Source organism: Drosophila takahashii, chromosome 2R, assembly GCF_030179915.1.
Source record: "Drosophila takahashii strain IR98-3 E-12201 chromosome 2R, DtakHiC1v2, whole genome shotgun sequence".
NCBI classification, from domain to species: Eukaryota; Metazoa; Arthropoda; class Insecta; order Diptera; family Drosophilidae; genus Drosophila; species Drosophila takahashii.
This window is the reverse complement of record NC_091679.1, coordinates 1,619,326-1,640,944: the sequence shown is the minus strand read 5'-3', so window position 1 is coordinate 1,640,944 and position 21,619 is coordinate 1,619,326. Positions and strand designations below refer to the sequence as shown.

The 21,619-nt window shown below is 36.0% G+C and overlaps 1 protein-coding gene across 1 annotated transcript in view; it reads left to right on the top strand.

The window, feature by feature from the left end:
- LOC138912343 (kelch-like protein 10) overlaps window positions 1-21,341 on the top strand; it is a 250,872-nt gene extending 229,531 nt beyond the window's left edge. Inside the window, exons 3-4 of the mRNA XM_070212997.1 lie at window positions 19,708-19,830; window positions 19,892-21,341. Of these exons, the coding sequence (XP_070069098.1) occupies window positions 19,708-19,830; window positions 19,892-21,208 (1,440 nt within the window). The 3' untranslated portion in view covers window positions 21,209-21,341. The remainder of the gene's footprint in view (window positions 1-19,707; window positions 19,831-19,891) is intronic.
- Window positions 21,342-21,619: the final 278 nt, after the last annotated feature.

Sequence of the window (21,619 nt, the reverse complement as noted above, 5' to 3'; positions counted from 1 at the left end):
TCGTTAGAGCCGTTTTTGAAAAAATTAAACAAAAGCTAAAAAAATAAGTTTAAACAAATTTTCTTTTGTTCATATCTTTTTAACTATTACATTTACACAAATTGCATATAGCAGGCGTTTATAGCATTTAAAAATACCTTTCAAACGAGATGTCTGTGGCTTTAGTAGTATAGAAGTTACGGCTTTCCGAATTTTAGCTATTTATAGCTGTTTTCCCGCTAAACTAGCGGGTTTTTCCAAAAGTGGTAGAACAAAAGTTTTTTATATCGATGTGATGAACGTCATATCAAATTTTCAGAACTTAAAAAACATATTTTGGACAAACTGACAAACAGAATTAAATTTTCATTTTGGGAAGAAGAAGAAAATCGTATTTTGGCTCTAACTTTTGAACGGAGCGTCGGATTTTGTCATATGACCCCTCATTCGACGGGTATTTTCAATAGGAATACAACTAAATTATTGCTTTTATCCCCACCGGCCCCAACAGCTCCAAAATTCGAAATTTTCACTTTCACTGCTCTCTTTCCCAATCCAATTGGTTTTCTTAAAGTCTTGGTATGCAATCCTTTAAGTTTTTGCAATACCTTTCGATTGGTGTATTACTCATTACGATCGGACTATCACAGCAGATTTTCAATTTTGCGGCTATATAATAGTAGTCGCCTTCGCACACTCTCCTGGTACGCTTCGTCACTACATGGACTGCCGTCCATAGTGATATTTAGAATTTAAGTCTGCAATAATAACATCATTGTTCATTTTGACTGGCATAGGAATTACTCTAAAAAGATGGGAAGGGTGTCTACCAAATAAGGGAATTTTAACATTCAAAATTAACTTATTATCCACAAAAATTCCTTTAGCTGTTAATAATGTGTAAATTTCCTTTAACTCAGTTCCTGTTCTTTTACCTGGTATAACTAAGGTTTCTAGTAATGCATCCTTAATTCTGGAAATTTCCTTTTTTAATTGCATTGGCTTTGAAATATTTGGATTCAATCTACCATGGTTTATATCTATGAGTAAGCTTATTACACCTGCTTGAATCTTTTCACATTCTTCAATTAAAGAAGTTAATTGTTTTGTTACCATAAAGAAATTAATTGACTCTTTATAGACATAGTAACTTTCTTTCAAAACTTCTGTTATGTTTTCTATTCGCGTAGTCATACTTCGAAAATTTGAGTTTATATCATCCGTACTTCTTTTCAGGATATTTATTGTAGATTCTACTACAGAGGTTTGCTTTTAACCAATTCTGCAGTATTTTGCTGGTTATCTAAGAGGTTCTTCATGTTACCCTCTAAGTTATCCCTATCCTCAGCGTCCATTATACCAAAAAGTATGTGATAGAGAGAGCCCATAAACTCAAATGGTGCTCGCTTATATCTTTTCCTATCCTGAGTCATAAACAGTTTATTGTTCTCTTCTAAATCTGTAATCTGTCGTTGAGTATTATCAAGAACAGTATTACATTGATCTTCAAACCCATGAAGCTTGTCACACACCACTCTCATTTTTCCATTCAACAGTTTTCCCTTTCTTATCATGTCGAAATATGGATCCATGTTATAATATACAATTAGATCCCAAGATGAGGCTATGACTTCGACGTCTCCCATTGGATCTAAGTAAATGGAATTATTCTCGTGTAATTTCTTGATTGACCATTTTTGATTCTCTTGCGTAGGTAAACTTGCATAAGACACCTGGCAAAATAACATTAGCATTAACATTATCGCCATTAATCCAAGTTTATGGATTCTAGGGCTACTGCGAGTACCCTTTCCCTTAGTCTGCTTGACCGAGATAGGTGATTCGCTCTCTTCAGCCTCAATTCCAGTTAGAGGACAAACTTTTGAGATAGGTCTTAAAATTGAACCATCTTTGCAGTTTTACTTTTACTACTCTGACTCGGTCGTCTTTTCCCTTATGTATTTCTTCTATTTTTCCCAAGGGCCATCTAGCTGGATGACAATTTTCATCTTTTAGTAATACAATTTGACCTTTATTAAGGTTTGGCATTCCTAATTTCCATTTATTCCTTTGTTGAAGAGTGTTTAAATAATCATTTTTCCATTTAACCCAAAATTCTCTTTTCATTTTCTGAATTAATTTCCATCTATCTAAATTTCCAATTCTTTCCTCGGAAATGGTCTTAATAGGTCCTAATGTGGGCCTTCCTATCAGAAAGTGACCTGGTGTCAAAACTTCCCAATCGTCAATGTCAGTATTAGAGCCCTGCATGAATCATTCAATTTTTGTTTTATCATAGTATGCCATGAAATTTCTGATTTGTTTAATTCAATTCTATGTGAAATAAATTGAATGTTATTCTAATTCATTTAGAATTGAATGAATTGAATGAATTATTTTATGAATTTTTTGAATTTTCCAGATTTTTTTTGTGCTTTCTTTTGAGAACAAAAAGTGGAAAATTTTTAACAAATCAATGTTAACTGCATAGTAAATAAAATTCAGGCAGATTTAATCACAAAATTATGGCCCTTTCTTCTTCAAAATAAATTGTCGTTTGAATTATTTCGGAATTCATGCCATTCATTCATTCAATTCTATTAAACTCAAAATTCAAATTCATTCAATTCTATTAAACTCAAAATTCTAATTAATTCATTCATATAAAAGAAAAAATTCAAAATAATTCATTGAATCCATTCATGCAGGGCTCTAGTCAGTATTAGTTGTATATAATGGTCTTGAATTTAATACCGCTTCAATTTGGCATAATAGAGTTGCCATCTCTTCATAAGTTTGATTATTATCCCCAATTGTTCTTTTTAGGTGGTATTTAACAGATTTCACCCCAGCTTCCCAAATACCTCCAAAGTGAGGTCCTGCCGGGGGAATAAAATGCCATTTAATTTGTTCGTTTTCTAATGTTGGAATTATTTTAATATTTTCGTTGAGTGCCTTCTGTAGATTTTCATCCAATTTTCTGGCGGCTCCCACGAAATTTGTCCCATTATCTGAAAATATTTTAGCACATTTTCCTCTTCTGGAAAAGAATCTCCTTAGTGCAGCTAAAAAGGCATCTGAAGTCAAATCACTTACAACTTCTAAATGGATAGCCTTGGTTGCCATACATACAAATACAGCAATGTAACCCTTATTAGATTTCTGGCCTCGATTTTTTGAGCATCTTATATGATATGGGCCAGCATAGTCCACTCCAGTATTCAGAAACGGGTGAGCCATAGTAACTCTATGCTTTGGTAAATTTTCCATGTTTTGTTCAGCTGTAATTTGTCTGTATCTTGCACATTTAACACATTGTTTTAGATAATGCTTTAGGCTGTTCCTTAATCCGAATATCCAAAATTTTCTTTGAATATAATTTCGCATAAGGTTAATTCCGCCGTGCAATGTTTCCCTATGTGCATTTCTGATTATTAATAAGGTTAAATGACACTTATCTAAAATTAAGGGATGTTTTATCGAAAATTCTGCGCTGGAGTTCTGTAATCTACCTCCAACTCTTAATAATCCATCTTTATCTAAAAATGGATTTAATCCTAATATTTTGCTTTTAGTTCCAATATCCTGTTGGTGCCTTAAGCAATTTATTTCTGAACTAAATTGGCTTTCCTGTTGCTGTTTTATTATTAAAATTCTTGCCAATTTTAATTCATTCACTGTCAAATATGTGGGAAACGATTTCTTTTTTAACTTTACCTCAATAAATCTTAAGGAATATGCAATAATTCTTTCTAATTTTTGCATACAGGAGTATCTTTCTATTAATGATAATATTAACTGGCTTGATTTCCCTGTTAAGGCGGTACTGACAATTATACCATCTACTTGTTTCTCTTTCGGCCAGTATTTTTCTGATTTGGCCAACCATTGAGGTCCGTTCCACCAAATTGCACATTCTAGCAATTTTTCTGGTGTTATTCCCCTTGACGCTACGTCTGCTGGATTGTCTTCTGATCTAACGTGTCTCCAATCAATGTTCTTAAAAGTTCTTATTTCGTCAGTTCGCCGTCGAATAAATTTGTCTTTATTATTTCCATTTTTAATCCATGCTAGTGTGATCGTTGAATCACTCCATCCATATGCCTTTGCTTCCCCTCCAATTGCTGTCCTAACTCTATCTATTAGTTTTGATAGAAGATGTGCAGCACATAGCTCTAATTTAGGGATGGTTTTTCTATTTTTCTTTGGATTAACCTTGCTCTTGCTAGCTATAATCATAGAGGAGGATCCCACTTCGGCATATACTACGGCTGCGTACGCTTTTTCGGACGCATCAGAGAATCCATGAATTTGTACTGGCATATTTTCTTGGGATTTAACCCACCTGGGGATTCTAATACCTTCAAAAGAAGTAAAGTTCTCTTTAAAGGCTTTCCAATCGTTGGCATCTGGGTCTGACAAGTTCTGATCCCATTATTGCTCTGTCAACCATAGCTTTTGCATGAATAATTTTCCTACTATGGTTACTGGAGACAACCAGCCTAGGGGGTCATAAATTTTTGCTAATGTTGATAAAACTATTCGTTTATCAATATTAGCGACGTGTTCACAATTAAAATTAAATTTAAATTCATCTTTAATTGGTTCCCATTGAAGCCCCAGAGTTTTAATGGATTCATTTTCTCGAATCTCTAATATTTTATTTTCTTCTTTGCTTTCCAAAGCTTCCACAATTTCTGAGACATTCGAGATCCATTTTCTTAAGTTGAGACCCACCTTTTCTAATTCAAAGGTTATATCTTCAACGTGATCTTTGGCTTCTCTTATGGATTTAGCACCTGTCATTAGGTCATCCATATAAAAATCATTTCTGATAATTTCCTTAATCGAAAGATTTTCGCATCTATTCGAAATTTCAGCAAGCACTCTTGTGGCTAAATAGGGTGCTGATGCTGTTCCGTATGTAACGGTTGTTAATTTGTAATCTTTTAATTTTTTATTTTAATTTTTTAATTTTTAATTTTTAATTTTTTAATTTTTTCTCCAAATAATGTGCAAATATTGTTGATCTTCTTCATCAATGTTTATTTGCCGGTACATTTTCTCAATGTCCGCCAATATTACAAATGGCCATTTACGCCATTTGACAATGATATCAAATATATATTTTTGGACTCTTGGTCCAACCCACATAATGTCATTTAGACTTTTATTGTTTGTAGTTTTCGCTGAGGCATCGAAAACTACCCTTAATTTTGTTGTAATATTTTCCTTCTTTCTTGGACTCTATCATGTGGCCCAAGTTTATATATTCATGCATGAATTTAATGTAACTTTCTTTAAGTTTTATATTTTTATTTAATTTTCTTTCCAAATTATAAAATCGCGCTATGGCCTGCGCTTTGGAGTCTCCTAATTCTTTTTCATTTTTAAATGGAATTTTTACCACATATCTCCCATTTTCGTCTATTTTAGTGGTCTCTAAGAAATGTTTTTCACAAATTTCTTCCTCAATATCATTATTTTCATTTTCCATTTCCCAAAACCGGTCTAAGTTTTCTACTTCCACAGTAGTAGCCACAATTAATTTTTCACCTTTTGATTTGGTGCACCCGGATACAATCCACCCGAATTCCGAATTTTGACCTAGTAGTCCGTCTATTTTAACTACTCCGTCTTTATCTATATGGGGATATAAATCCACTCCTATAATAAGGTCTACCCTACTTGGTTTATTAAAGTGAGGGTCCGCCAACGTATATTTCGTCCACTTAGATTTATCAATATTTAATGTTTGGTTTGGCAAAGCCTTCATTAGTTTGGGAAGAATGATGGCTTCAATGCTAAGAGAATCTTTTTTATTATCGCGCGTTTTTATACTTAAATTTACTTTATGCTTTGATATACAAGTGTCAGAGACTCCACTAACCTCAGTGAAACTCTTTTTCCTTGTTAAATTTAATATTTGTGCAGCTTCTTCTGATATAATAGTGCACTGCGACCCACTATCAATTAATGCTCTAAGGCTTTCATAGCCACCATTTTTTGACTTGACTTTAATTAGGGCTGTGGCTAGAAACGCTTGTTCTTTTGTGACACAAGTGTTTACTTTCTCCCTTTTATCTGTTGGGACATGGAGCATTGTATGATGTGGTTTTTTGCAAACTGAACATAAATATTCAGAGTTACACTTTTTAAATGAAGAATGCTTAAAGCACCTATTGCACAAGCGCTGTTTTTTTATAAATTCCCCTCTTTCCACCGGACTCATTCCCTTAAATTTATATCAATTTGACACAAAGTGGCCAACCATTTTACAGAGTAGACAGCCTTCTTTTACAGAGGTATTTACCATTCTTTTAAAAGGCTTCTTTTCCTCACCATTTGATGAGGCAAGAGAACTATAACGTTGTTCTAAGAAGTCCATTACGTCGTCTAGTAATTGGATTTCCTTAGTTTTCTTTATATGCGTTTCATATAATTGTAACGCTTCTTTATTAAATTTTCGAATGATGATGTGCGCGAAGATTACATCAACGTCTTCATTTAAACTTGCTTTTGACTTCATTAAATGAATCGATTTATTTATTGAGTCAATAAACAGTTTAACTTGTTTAGCTGAATCGTTGTCTAGCATGGGCAAATCGATCAACCGATTCAGCTGATCAGAGAATATTTATCTCTTGTTTTCATACCGCTTGGTTAATAGTTCCCAAGCGGCATTATAATTTTCGGCAGAACCGATTAGCAAGTGAGCGACCATACTCCTTGCTTCGCCTTTGAGAGCGGTTTGTAAGTAGTTAAATTTTAGAGATGTGCTCAGATCATCTCTATTGAAAATTATTTCTTTAAATAATTCCGAAAATAAGTCCCACTCTTTGCCTTCTCCGGAGAAGGTGGGAACTTTTATTTTTGGTAACACAGGAAGGTTATCAGCCCTTTCCTTTACCATAACCCCACAATTGCCTTCCGTTTTTGCTTCGGAAGCATTCATCCTTTCTTGCAGGATGTCCAAAATGTTTTTAACGTCAATTATTCTCATTGAGTTTGTAGAATTCTTTTATTTTATTATCAGTTCTACTCCATAAAAATTCTATTTTCTTAGCTTTTTTTTCCCTGCTAGCCTGACTGAGCTCCTGATGGGTTTCCTCCAAATAATCCCTTAATTGTTCGACATTTTTATCGAACACCTCTGCCAATTTTACTGGGTCTGTTTCAGTTTTCTTAGTTTCAGCTTGGGTTCCAGAAATAGCTTTCATGTTGCTAAATTTATTTTTAAGAGTTTCAATTACTTTACAAATCTCATCGAACATTTTTTCGTTAAAGTAATCATGATTGACTACTCCTAGTATAAACAAATTGGTGTGGATTGCGGTGAATTTTGCTTTTATACTATCAAGTTTGAGGATTGCGTCACTGGTTAATTGACCAGCTTCAATCACTCTAACCTCTTTTGTTAGGCTTGCCTGAGCCTCCAAGAATTTTAAAATTGTTTCGGACAACATGATTTAAAAAATGTATGTATAAAATATGTATATCAAAAAATATGTATATTATATATATTTATATATATATGTGAATATGAATTGGATTTTGTAAATAAAGTGTATATGTAATTGATATTAAATGTGAACAAATTTAAAAACTATCTTATCTGCTGCTTCAGTTGGTGATGTTCTCCGTTAAGCTCGCTTATGTAGATGCCGCTGTGATGTTGTCGTAGATGACGTAGTTCTTCTTTTCGTCGTCTTCTTCTTTATCACTGCTCTGATGTAGATAGTTGCCTCGATGTTGTTTGTTGTTTGTTGTCGCCTCGATGTCGTTTGTTGTTTGTTGCCGCCTCGATGTCGTTTGTTGTTCTTAAAAATGATTGTTGTTACTGCTTCGGTGTTGTTCGTGGGCCTTGTTTTTCGTTTTTATATTTTACAAGAATTTTAAAGTTCGGTTTGAATTGGTTTTGTGTATCACTGCATTTATGTTTTTTTTTTTTTTTTTTGTAACACTTTTCGTCACGCCGAACACTTTCTCTTTTTATTTTTTAATTTTAAAAACGATTTACCAATGTTTTTGGCCTTGGTAACGCCACCGTCACGCAACAAACCCGAGAATGATTTTAGAAAACTTGCCCGTTTGGCTTATTTTATTTTTGCAGCCAGTAGCTGATCGTGCGCTCGCAACGCTGCATTGGCGTTGCTCAACTTAACATAGCGTTGATAGCATTTGAACTCATGCACTGATATTTTGGTTTACAGATTACAATTGGTATTTTAAAACTTACAGTGCGAGGCAAATCAATATTACAAACAAAGCCATGGTCATGTGTGAACAGATGTTAAGGAATTGGGTTGCCCACCATTAAACAACGTAAACATAAACCAATTCTCATTATGCTCAATACATATTAAAAGCGGTTTTTTTTAATGGAAGTATGGTCTTACACTTATACATATACAATGGATAACAGACAAAGTGGATTAATAAACCGAATTAATAATTTCACATCCCAATTTGGTGAGAAAATTTTTAAAGAATATTTTAAATATCTCATTGATACAAGGAATATGTTCATGGATAAAGAAGAAGATGATCCTAACAAAACGGTATATGGTAATCATTTTACGTTTTGTAATAATGGATTCGGCGAAGATGCGTGTGCCTGCTTTTTCTATAAAAATCATCGAGACGGAGTAATGTCATCATATTTAGTGTATAAGATAGGCCTGTAACAAATTTACAAATAAACATGAGTTAAATTCATGTCCTAAATTCAAATTTGTATCTTCTTTTGTTTGGGGGGATGGGTTATTTTTTCAGCTAATTCTTTTAGGTCAAAAAGTTAAAAAAATAAAAATTTATTTGAATTTAAAATTTACATATTCTTTTGGGTGGGTGTTTGTTTCTCAGTGGCAAGTAAAGGGATCCCCTTTTCAAGGGTGATTGCTTTCAGCTGTTTATTTTGGACTTGACAACAGCCCGTGACATTCTATCACGTACCAGTGTGAGTACCACACTTTCTTAATCTAAGCAAAGAATATATCGCTTTGATCACCCGTCACACCCCAGTAACTTCTCCCCGCTTAATAAGAGTCCCGATTTTTGGACCGAATTTCGGGATCTGATTTCTGAATGCAAATCCTAGATACAAAAGCTGGATATAACTATTGTGGACCCTAATTAACGATCACTCGTCACGCTTTAATTAATTATCTTTAATTACCCCCCACACCTGTCACATTGTCCTGATTTATTACCCTAATTAGCATAATTAATTACTTCCCCCTCCACTTTTGTATCCAGCTTTTGTATCCAGAACCCGCAGAAATATACTACTCCTCTACCCTAAATTCTGAGAGCATTCACTCTCATGTCCCTAGTGACATTGAATTTGTTTGTGTGAAAGTTACCCTCAAATCCTTGTCTATTTTTATTACATGTTCCTATATTCCACCTGGCTCTGACCTTAAATTTTATGAGCAACTTCTAGCTGCTATTAAATCTTTTTTATCCCTTCTTTCCAATAGGGACCTTTTGATTGTTTTGGGTGACATCAATCTCCCGGATATTTCTTGTTCCCCTCCTGCTGACTCACTTGTCGCTCTACCTTTATCCGCCAATAAGTTTGTGGATGGCCTTTTAGAATTATCGTTACAGCAAGTTAGCTTTATACCAAATTCTTTAAATAGACAATTAGATATTGTGTTTGTTTCAGATCCGTCTGAAGTCACAGTATCTAGAACTGACGCTCTCGTGGTACCAGAAGACCGATACCACCCAACTATGGAATTGACACTTTGGCAACTGAACTTTTCTATAGCGTTCTAAACATTTTTTTTAATGAATGCGTTCCTGATAGGCTTCCTCCAAAGCCGAACAGGCCCCCTTGATTTACAAATGCGCTTCAAAAACTTAAAAATCTTAAGACAAACATTTATAAAAAGTATAAAAAATCGGGTAAGCCATCCGATATTTCGAAATATGTGGTGGCTCAATCTGATTTTAATGTCCTTAACAGTCATTGCTATTCTATGTATTTAAATGGTTGTAAATTTGAATTTACAAATGATCCGAAGCAGTTTTATAACTTTGTTAACGCCAAGCGTAAGTCATCAGCTTTGCCTTAATCGGTTCGTTTTAACTCAATGGAGGTATCGACAGATTCTGAAATTGCTGATTTATTTGCCGACATTTTCCAAACTACTTATAGCTCCTCCTCATGGTCGAAATCAAACTACCCTAATCCCTTAAATAGGGCAAATTGTATTTTTTTATTATATAAAAAGCTCTCATAAGATTTTTAACAACAACATCGCCAACTTATTCTACCGGTCCTGATGGACTTCCTGGGTGTGTGCTTAAGTTTTGTCTTAAGCTTGCATCAACCATTTGCAAACCTATTCTTAAGCTCTTCATTTGTCTATTTCATCATCAGTTTTTCCAACTATCTGGAAGGACTCTTTTATTATTCCACTTCACAAAAAGGGTGCGAAGGCGGATGCCCAGAATTATAGAGGTATTTCTAAATTTTCGGCAATGCCAAAAGCCTTTGAACGTATTATCACATCTCATTTGCAACATTTATGTTCCTCGCTTATATCACCGTGTCAGCATGGTTTTGTTATGCAAAGATCGACTACCACCAACCTACTTGAATTGTCATCTTTTGTAATAAATGGATTTAACAATAAAATGCGGACCGACGTCATATATACAGATTTCAGTAAAGCCTTTGACTCCGTTAACCACTCTCTTCTTTTCTTCAAACTAGACTTGCTTGGGTTTCCATGTAATATTTTAACTTGGATTTCAAGTTATTTGAATGGAAGGACTTAGAGGGTTATATTTAAGAACGCTCCATCATAACAATTTCTCGAGTACTAATGTATGCTGATAATGTTAAGCTTTGTTTGACATACAATACTATAGAGTCCGGATTCGGCTTACAATCAGACATTGATAATTTTCAAGTGAGTATAACCTCTTAAGTTTGAACTGCCTGAAATGTAACGTAATGACCTTTCATAGGCTTACTCCAACGTTTATAAGTTAGTTGCTTCAGAACTTGCCACTTGACCGTATATATTCAGGTAATGATTTAGGCGTTCTTCTGGACCCGAAGCTTAAATTTGACTGCCACATAATGCTGACTGTCAACAAAGCTATGAGTGGTTTTGGGTTTATAAAGCGTTGGTCAAAAGTATTTGACGACCCTTATATAACCAAATTACTATTTACCTCCCTTGTCCGTCCTATATTGGAATATTGTTCTTCGGTTTGGAGCCCACAATACCAAGTGCACATTGACCGTATAGAGTCGGCTCAAAAAAAATGTCTTCTTTTTGCTCTTCGTAATTTGAACTGGGATCAAAACGTAAGGCTACCCTCCTACCAGAGTAGATTATTATTGATTAATTTACTAACACTTGCAAATCGTAGAATAATGCTTCCCTGCAGTTCCCGAATTCAGACCGAGCGCTTAATAGCACTGCGTCGACTGCGACGCCGGCAGAGCCTCGGCAGAAGCGACTCTCTCACCAACCCCCTCTCTCACAATCACCGTCACCGACGGAGCCGACTAAACGGCGCCAGAGACGACGCTCTCCCAAATTTCTCCATCTCAAATTTTGCAAGCGCGATCGTGGCAAAGGGAAAAGAACAACAAGAGAGAGTGAAATTGCAGATGTTGTTTTTCTCGCACAGTATTCTTTTTCTATTTCTGAAAAGCAGGCGCCGTTGCACAGTGGTTTCGCTTGTATGGGAGCCGCGGCCAAAAATACTTCTAGTTGTTATATCGTTACGAAATTTTTCCCAAAATTCTTTAAAAATATTTTAATTATAGCAACAAAAAATTGGACATATCGCCCGACTATGTCCTATAGCTTCCATACAAAATATCGGACCAAATTTGAAACACGTAGCTTTTTTCAGTTTCAAATTTTTTTTTATTGAAGTATTTTTGCATTTAAATCATATTTAAGCGGATAAGAAACCATGCCTTCGGGTTCTTATCCGTCCACAAATATTAATCCGTTAGTTTTGATTATTACCTGTAAATTACTTGAAAAATAAAAAAACCCAATAATAATAATAAACAAAAAATCCAATAATAGCAAAAGAAAACAAAAATTACAATTTGAACATAATAAAAACACGAATAAAGAACACAATAAACAGCTGATTTGACCTTAAGGACAAAAATAGAGGCTGGTAGTAGATTGTTGATTATGGACACATCTGCAAGTATCTGCAGCTAGCTTTAACTTTTTTTATACCTTAAGGTATTAACAATTACACTGAATAAAAAATGAATCGGGGAATATTGAGGGAACACAGTTAAAACTTTAAGTAAACATAAAAAGACGAATACAACAGCTGCTAAAAACATTAGAAAGTAATTTCATAATAAGGACAACACAAGTTAGCTTTTATTAATATTGAAACTTAAAAATAATACCTCTAACTTCAAAATCCATATTACAGAATATTAATTTGGACACGTAATTTAAGAAATACACGCTTTTAAAGTTAGTGATGCGCGCAGTTTTGCTTTGCAACTAAACACGTGCTCACGACTTTAGGTCTATTTTTAGAAAGTACCGAAAGTTTTCCAGAAAAATCTGGTATGCCACGAAAAAGCTTGAGCATTTTAGAGAAAATTTGCATAATCTTTGCCAATTTTGGGTTCTATCGATTTTTTGAATTTTGGCCTATGGAGGAAACCACTGTGCGTTGTTCCGCGTTTTTCAATTGCGTTCTAACTGTGATAAGTTGTTTTGGTAGAGCTTGAAAATTATCGATAAATGACAGTATCGATATTTTCGATACTTTATCATTATCGTATCGATAATATCGATGTTTTCAAGGAAAGCAAAGACAAATTAAAAACAATTTTATAATTCTGTTAATACCACGTATTATTATTAAATACATGCATAATACACTTGCATTATTATTAATATTATTATTAGAAAAAATCGCGGTTAATTTATTTAATTTTAATTTCCGGTTTTCATTATTAAAATGCAATTTTAGACTAAAGGATCCTCCTCTTAAGAACTCGTGGTTTTTTTTTTGATCATTGAGTTGAGTTGCGTCACATGTCTAGAAAGACACCAATTCTTAGTCAAAGACATTCACGGCTTCTTAAGAATTTTTTTTTAAAATATCTTCTGAGGAAATACTTATGTAAAATAATAGAACAAACCTTTGTTCCATCCCATTTTTTGGTACTAAAGAAGAACAAATTCCTCCTCTTCTGAAGAATTCCCGGTTGCTTTTTTTTTGATCCTTTGCCAAGAAATCGCGGTTCTTTCATTTTCGATTTTATGCCACAACCTATGGTTATTTCCCCCTACTTTAATTGATACTATACCATAAAGAAGTAAAAATTCCTCCTCTTCTGAAGAATTCGCGGTTGTTTTTTTTTTGATCCTTGAGTCCAAATCGCTCAAACGATCTTCGAAAAGCGACCAATTCTTATCAAAGGCTATGAATTCGCGGTTTCTTGAGATTTTTTAATAGCGTACAGAAGGTCGGTAGCTGCAACCAAGATTTTGTTTTTGGTACTAAAAAAACCAAAGTTCCTCCTCTTCCCAAGAACTCGCGGTTCTTTTATTGACCATTTTTTGCCATAACCTATGCCCTTTTCGCCTACTTTTAAGTATTTCATAATATCTATGGGACCAAAGAAGAACAAAGTACCAAGAACTCGCGGTTCTTGTATGGTAATTTGTCCCTACTTTAAGTGATTTTGTATTTAAAGTTATTTTGGTCCTCAAAATTAAAGAGTGAAATCTGTTCGTTTCTCTCTAATAAAACGTCAGAAAAACATCGATGTTATAGATAAATATCGATGTTTGAAAAATATCAGAAGTATCGATAATATCGATACTGACATCGATAATTTTCAAGCTCTATGTTTTGGAGTTCAAACAAAAGTGCTATTAATCAAGAATGAATTTTTAGGTAAGTAATTTTAAAGGGTATTTTAACTTTGTCTTGTCAAAATTATTATAGCTTCTCATTTTTAGAATTTGTATGTTTTATTTTTAGGTCAAGCTGATGGTACAAGGTGCATAAACAATATAATTTCAGATGAGATCATTTTGTCCTACAGCCCATAAGGACGTTATTCTTGCGCTTTTAAGTAAGTTTTTATCGTTCTTGTCTAATATTCTAATATTATATAATATTATAACAATATATATTTTCCAAATTCAGATCCCAATGGTCAGGTGAAGCCTGCAGAGCCTCCGGAGAGGATGCGGAGATGTGTGAAAAATATCCATGCGCGAAAACGGAGCTCACCAAGACTCCGGAAGCCATGTCAAACGTACCGAAGACCATACAAGTCACTGTAGTTGGTAAAAATCTATTAATTTAATGTAAAAGTATGAAAATAATTTACGAAAAATGATGTTGTAAAATGAAGAGAAAAGAAAAAAACTTTTGATAAAGGCGATGAAATTCAACAAATTTTATATTTTTCTCTCTCTTTGCTGATGATTTTGGGTGATATTTCGGCGCTAAAATAGCGCCAAAAAGGCGCCGAATTTGGTGATGAATTAAGCGCTGGTGATGAACAGGTGCTAAGAAAGCGCTAGTTTCTGGCAGTGATGTATTTATTATGTATTCTTCCTCGCGAACTCGCATTCTTGCCCAAATTGTAACACGTGCGTAACAAGCACGTGCTTGGGCCACTTGTTTGAACTGCTCGTAGTGCATCAACGTCCATCATATATATATGTCTTTAAAAGCTCTTATAGGATACATCTACAGATATATGATATATGACCAGGTTTTTTTACCAGTATTTTCCAAGCATGACCCTATTGTCCTTACATATAATCTGATCTTTGAATATAATGACATTAATATTGAGTATAGGGACTTCAAAAATATCAACTATTATCAACTTGAAACTGATTTTTTAGCGTGGTTTAACGCCGATATTAGAAAAGTCATTTAGCTACGGGACAAAGCATATTTAAGATGGAAGCGATATGAAAATTCGAGTACGCATAATTATTTTAGCAGCAAAAAGAGAATACTACAGCAATAAATTCGCCAATTGTCGATTCGACCCAATAATATGGCCTAAAGCAGGGGTGCACAGTCCTATGGCACACGAGCACAATTGTTTTTGTAATAGCACTAAGCATACGGCAGTGCACTCGCAATGCTTGCCTATGCACACCCCGAGTCCTCTTTGTCGCTGTCCGTAATAGATAAGAGCGAGCCAAGCCAACAACAAATTCCATCGAACTTTTTTTTCTCCTCAACTCACAATGCAAAGTGTTGTTGTCTTTTTCATGACTGTGTGTGACTCGTTACTCGCGTGCGTGTGTTTTTCTTTTAATGGTGTTTGTAACTGCACTGCCATAAGGCTGTTTTGAGCACCCCTGGCCTAAAGAGTCATCACTGATGCTCGGATAAAAAGTTTTACGCAGGCATCATACGTTTCGGTCACAATGTATTATATTGTGATGCTAGCTCTGTAAGCAGGGTTCTTGGAACTTAGTTATCCTTTGACTCACTTTGACCCATCAACCGGTATGAAAAAAATATTATTTAAGTTTACATGAAAACAATTATTTATTTTAAGTGTAAACTTAAAAAAGACGTGTTTAAAACTGTTTGAAAGAGTTTGGATGTAATTTAGAAGTCAACGATTTCTTTATCGGTCCTCTAAAGAGTTGGGGGGAGATTCATACCCCACTTTACATCTCCAAAATTAAAAAAAAAATTGATTCCGACCTTCCATCCCAATTCAAAAGTTCCCTTACCCATTGAAATGGAGTGGGGCGGGTCTTCCAGCAGGGGTGTGTGGTCAATCCAGATTGGTAAGTAATTAAAAACGCTGGTTGAGCTTGGTTTCACGTTATAAAAAAGCTTCACGGCTTATTCACTGTTCTACGACTTTGCGGTTACACGGGTAAATTAAAACTAATACAAATTTACATATAGCGGCCGCCATAAACAGACGCATTTGACACGGGCTCCGGAAAAAACAGGGATTAACACTCAAAAAAACAAAATTTAAACCTAAATGTGATTCAAAAAACTACATAAAGTGTTGCAGAAGCTTTTAGCGCTCTGCTTAAGAACACTCCCTTCACAAAGTGCTTCGATTTAAACATTTATAAACAAAACTAAAAATCGACGCTCAAAGTTATACGCGCCTAAAAAACAAAAAATAAAAATACCTCAATAGTCACTCAATTTAAACGCGAAAACAATAACACCGCACCAACACCAACGCCGAGATAAAACGGCCACGTTCATTCGATGCCCCGGCAGCTTATTTGTCCCATGAAATTTTAACTACCCTCAACCAGCGTTTTGAGGAGCAGGGCAAAATGATCTCGGCTAACATGCAAAAAGCCGAGCAGAGATTACCTGCGATGCTGTCAGAGCGACTGGATGGGATGACCATTGAAGTGTCCCGGCTCATCGAAAGGGTACAGCAGATGGAGACGGAGATAACTGCTCTTCGCTCGTTACAAGAGCGGGTTCAGCAGCTAGAGTCGGAGGTTACTACACTTCGCTTAATCCAGGAGCGGGTGCCAATAATGAATGCAGGGGTTGAGGCGCGAAGGAATGCCGAAAATGCGTGTGACCTGCGAATACCCGGTGTCCCGTTTGTCAACGGCGAAAGGTTAAAATCAATTTTTAACACAATGTGCCTTTCAATAAATTTAACACCACCGCCAAGAGTTTGAAATATCTTCCGAGCGCGAAAGTCACAGTATACAAATGTCGACCCGGTTGTAATTGTCAAATTAGAGTCCATAGATGACAAAATTCAAGTTCTACGAGCAGCTGGCGCATACCGAAGGCAGACTAAACAACAACTAAGTCTACAGCTGGTTGGATTTAACTCCAGTGCCGCAGTTTATGTAAACGAGCAACTCTCCAAAAAAAGCTTTGTTATCTTTAAAGAAGCAATGAGAATGAAGAAGCCGAAATTGATATATCCTGTGTTCAGTCGCCGTGTTTTTCAACGAGCTCTGCAGCTCTTAATTCATCTTTGAAATTTTTCTTTTACAAATTTTTTAAATAATGAAATATTAAATTTTTATTATTTTTATTAAATATTTAAATTTAAATATGTCAGATAAAAAACAAATTAAAAATAATTTTATAAATTTTAATATTTTTTATTTTTATTAAATACTTTTTTTTTATTTTATAAAAATACTTAAAAATTTTAAATAAATTACATAATAAAAAAATAAATAAATAAAAAGAATTGTAAAATTTTTGTCATTAAGAAATTGTCAAAACACTTAAAACTTAACTTTGAATCATTAAAAATTTTTAAGGGATTAGTAAACGATGACAGGAATAGCAAATAAGAGTTACCTATTTAAATAAAAGTTGACAAATAACTCTTATGCAACAAATTGTTTTATTTATATTTAGGGGAGAAGGGGCACTAATAGGAGGAAAAGTTTGTTTAGACATAGCAGCTATAAACAAGAGCCATGGGAATGATACTGGTATCACCGAAAAGGCTGTTCTTTTTGGCTATAATTTGTTCCTACATAACTTTGAAGTCAATTGCAAAGCCTTCGAGGAACGTTTAAGTTACTTTCGCCTTTAACGGTATAGGGTAAAAGAGATAATTTTTATAAAATTTTTTTGGACTCTTTAGACACTATTCCTTCGATCTAAAATGGAGTACATTTGTTGTGGTTTTTTTTTTCTAACCTTTCTTTTGCTTTTAAAAATGCGGTTTTAGCTCTTTGACGCAGAGTTCCATATTTTTGTAAATTTTTTTCCCTGATTTCTAGAATTTCATTATTACTTAAAAATTTCGCGTTGTCAAATTTTTGATTTGCAGCCCTTCCGCTACTTAGATCATTTTGCTCAATTTGACTGCAATCTAGCTCATGAAACTCTCGACCATGAGCGCAACCAATGCTGCGACTACTAACCAACCTCCAGAAGTCATAAGAAGTAAAGTTATCACATTCATATTTATTAAACAGACTGATTGATTACACTATGCAGCATCAAAAATTAACCTCGATATATATAAAGGGTGTATTATTTAAAAAACTTTAACTTCGAACCAAGCCATGCATCCATTTGCCTCTGAGAGCTCCGCAAAGTTGGTCAATTTCAGCATTTTTCGAACTTTGAGGTCCTTTTGCTAAGAATCCTTGCGTCGGGGAACTCTTTGGAAAATGCAGTTTAACTTGGGAATTCGTAACGAATCCAAAAATATAGCATCCATCGAGGTAAATTTAAAAAGCACTAAAAATGCTGCACAGTGTTATTGTCCGTAACCGAGTCTCCTATCACTCAAAACTTGGCCTTAAAGCTGCAAAACGCTCCGCATAAACTTGACTTTAAATAGGTTTATATAAATAATGGTATGTGTGTATATATAGTATAGTATATAACGTGACTTTCGATTAGATAACAAAACAAGAAAGGAAGTTAACTTCGGCCAGCCGAAGTTTATATACCCTTGCAGGTATGCCTACTTAAAATGTTTTTACATTGTCAAAAATCAAAACCCCTACTTTCTACAAAGTTACAACAGTTTTTATACCCTTGTAGAGGGTATTTTAATTTAAGTCAGATGTTTGCAACGCAGTGAAGGAGTCGTTTCCGACCACATAAAGTATATATATTCTTGATCAGCGCCAATAGCCGAGTCTATTTAGCCATGTCCGTCTGTTCGTCTGTCTATCTGTCCGTCTGTCCGTTTCTATGCGAACTAGTCTCTCAGTTTTAAAACTATCGCGATGAAACTTTCCCTACTTCCTACAAAGTTACAATGAATTTTCTTATATTTGTTTGAATATTCCTATGGAAGCCATAAGATATAGTGGTCCGATCCGGCTCGTTCCGGCATATGTACTACCTGCAATAAAAAGAAGTCTTTTGTGAAAGTTTCATCGCTTCAATAGCTTCAAAACTGACGGACTAGTTCGCATAGAAACGGACAGACGGACAGACGGACAGACGGACAGATGGACAGACGAACAGACGAACAGACGGACATGGCTAGATGGACTCGGCCATTGATGCTGATCAAGTATACTTTATGTGGTCGGAAACGTCTACTTCACTGCGTTGCAAACATCTGACTTAAATTAAAATACCCTCTGCAAGGGTATAAAAAAAACAAACATAATATGGGGTAAACGGTTGCTGAGGCAAAGGATCACACTTGGAGCAATACTCAGTCATAATTCACAAACACACAATGTATAGCTAATCGAATTGGTCCCCAAGCTGTTCACATAGAACCATCTACTATTTCTACCCCAGAAGGAATGTTTAAAGTTTTTCTAAATACCACGAAGATTGAAGACCAACACAATATTTAGTAAGAGAAACGCGTTGGGCATGAAAATATCCTTCATAAAATAATTTTTTCAAAAAATATTGCGAGCGACCAATATCCAATAAAGTTTCCCGAACAGATTAAGACGGTTTTCAGGAATTTGACATTGACAGAAATTGGTTCGCAATTTCTTCAACTGATGGCGCTTTAAGCTACAATTTTTAATGCAGCCCTCTGATGTTGTAAGGAACCTTCCGTAAACACGGCGCGCAATTTAAGTAAGCCGTTTGGCCGCTAGGGCCACATACTATTGTTGCCCTTGTATTATTTAAGCTCCCTTCTCCCCTACCACTAAATTTGTAAGCCTTCTCCGAACATTTGAAAAAATTTTCTCCTCTCCAATCTTTAGGGTTCCCAAACACAAATATATTACTTATTGTAACTTCTAATTCTCGCCTCCAATGTAGTGTTTTATGGAGGAGGTAAAGGAACACCCGTACGTAATGCAGTGCGAAGCCGCCAAGCCACTGATAGTCGACACCTTTAAATTCATGTATGATCTGGACTTTTTGAACCCACAGGCAGACGAGGTAATAATATAGGTCTTCCCTTGCTTATACTAGTCTTATCTAACTCTTTTTTTAACCGAAGCTGACTACTCCACCGCTAGCGATGCCGCGGCTGCCGCACGAGGTAATTTTTGCGATTGGTGGCTGGAGCGGTGGCACCTCAAAAGGTTGTATTGAGACTTACGACACGCGGGCAGATCGCTGGGTTAACATTAACGCTGAAGATCCTGCTGGTCCTCGCGCATACCACGGCACCGCAGTGCTTGGCTTTAAGATATTCTCGATTGGAGGGTACGATGGCGTCGAGTACTTCAACACCTGTCGCGTATTCGATGCAGTGAAAAAAAAGTGGAACGAAATCGCCCCGATGCACTGTCGCCGCTGCTACGTAAGTGTAACCGAGCTGAACGGCATGATCTATGCTATTGGTGGCTACGACGGTCACAACCGTCTGAACACTGTGGAGCGGTATAACCCGAGGACCAACCAGTGGTCTATTATCCCGCCAATGAACATGCAGCGTTCTGATGCCAGCGCGTGCACCTTGCAAGGTCGTATCTATGCCACGGGGGGATTCAACGGCCAGGAATGCCTGGACAGCGCAGAGTATTACGACCCTATAACAAACGTATGGACGCGAATAGCTAACATGAACCATCGTCGGTCCGGAGTGAGCTGCGTTGCCTTTAGGAGCCAGCTATACGTCATTGGTGGCTTCAACGGTACAGCGCGACTATCTACCGGAGAACGCTTCGATCCGGAGACCCTAAGCTGGCACTTCATTCGCGAAATGAATCACTCGCGCAGCAACTTCGGGCTAGAGATTATTGACGACATGATCTTTGCTATTGGCGGCTTCAACGGCGTCTCGACCATTTCTCATACCGAGTGCTACGTTGCGGAAACAGACGAGTGGATGGAGGCCACTGATATGAACATTGTCCGCTCGGCACTGTCTGCGAATAATGTTTCAGGACTTCCAAACAAGCGAGACTACATACACAAGGAACGGGACCGCCTAATGGAAGAGCGACGTCAGCGTCTTATGGCTACAGCCATGGCTCGGGAGAACATCGGAAATGTCAATCCCTCGCAATCATTAATAGAGGACAATGACAGGGCAATGGATGACTATGAGAGCCCTAACGAAGATGAAGAGGCTGAGGAGCATCAGCAACAAGCACAGCAGCTCCAGATCGTACCATTTCCTCAAGGCCTACCAATTCCGAATGTAGCTACTGGCCCGGCTTTGTTTCCACCAGCTCAACCACTGTCGGTTTCCAACGTGCAACTTAATCGTATAATGGAGGATCGTGGTCTGGACAACAATAGACGCTTTCGTATGCAGCTGCGTAGTCAACGCCATGGCTCGCATCATGAAATCCGTCGTCGCTCCTAGGCGACGGCAAGTTGAGCTCGTACCCTGAATTATTCCTTAAGTACACCCATTAGATTTCCACAAGATAAAGCGTTAGCGTGAGGTATGGTATTTTCGGCCAACAAGTGCTGCAGTGTAGCCCACGTCCGTAGAATCCGTTTTTCCAAAAATATTCCAAGCACGTGCGCTAGCCAAGTCCTCTCATGTTTACAATTCGTCACCCGTTCCAAGTTTAAAAAAGATCGAGCCATTATCTTTATTAAAATTTATAGTCCATCCAAATTTCACAAAAAAAACATCTAAATTCAACGTAGTTTTTCTATATTATAATAAAGCACTGCATAATACCAATTAAAAAAAAACACGAGAAATACAGACTATTTTATTTGTGTTGTTTCCCAGACGGTTTTTGTGGCACTATTTCATAAAAAT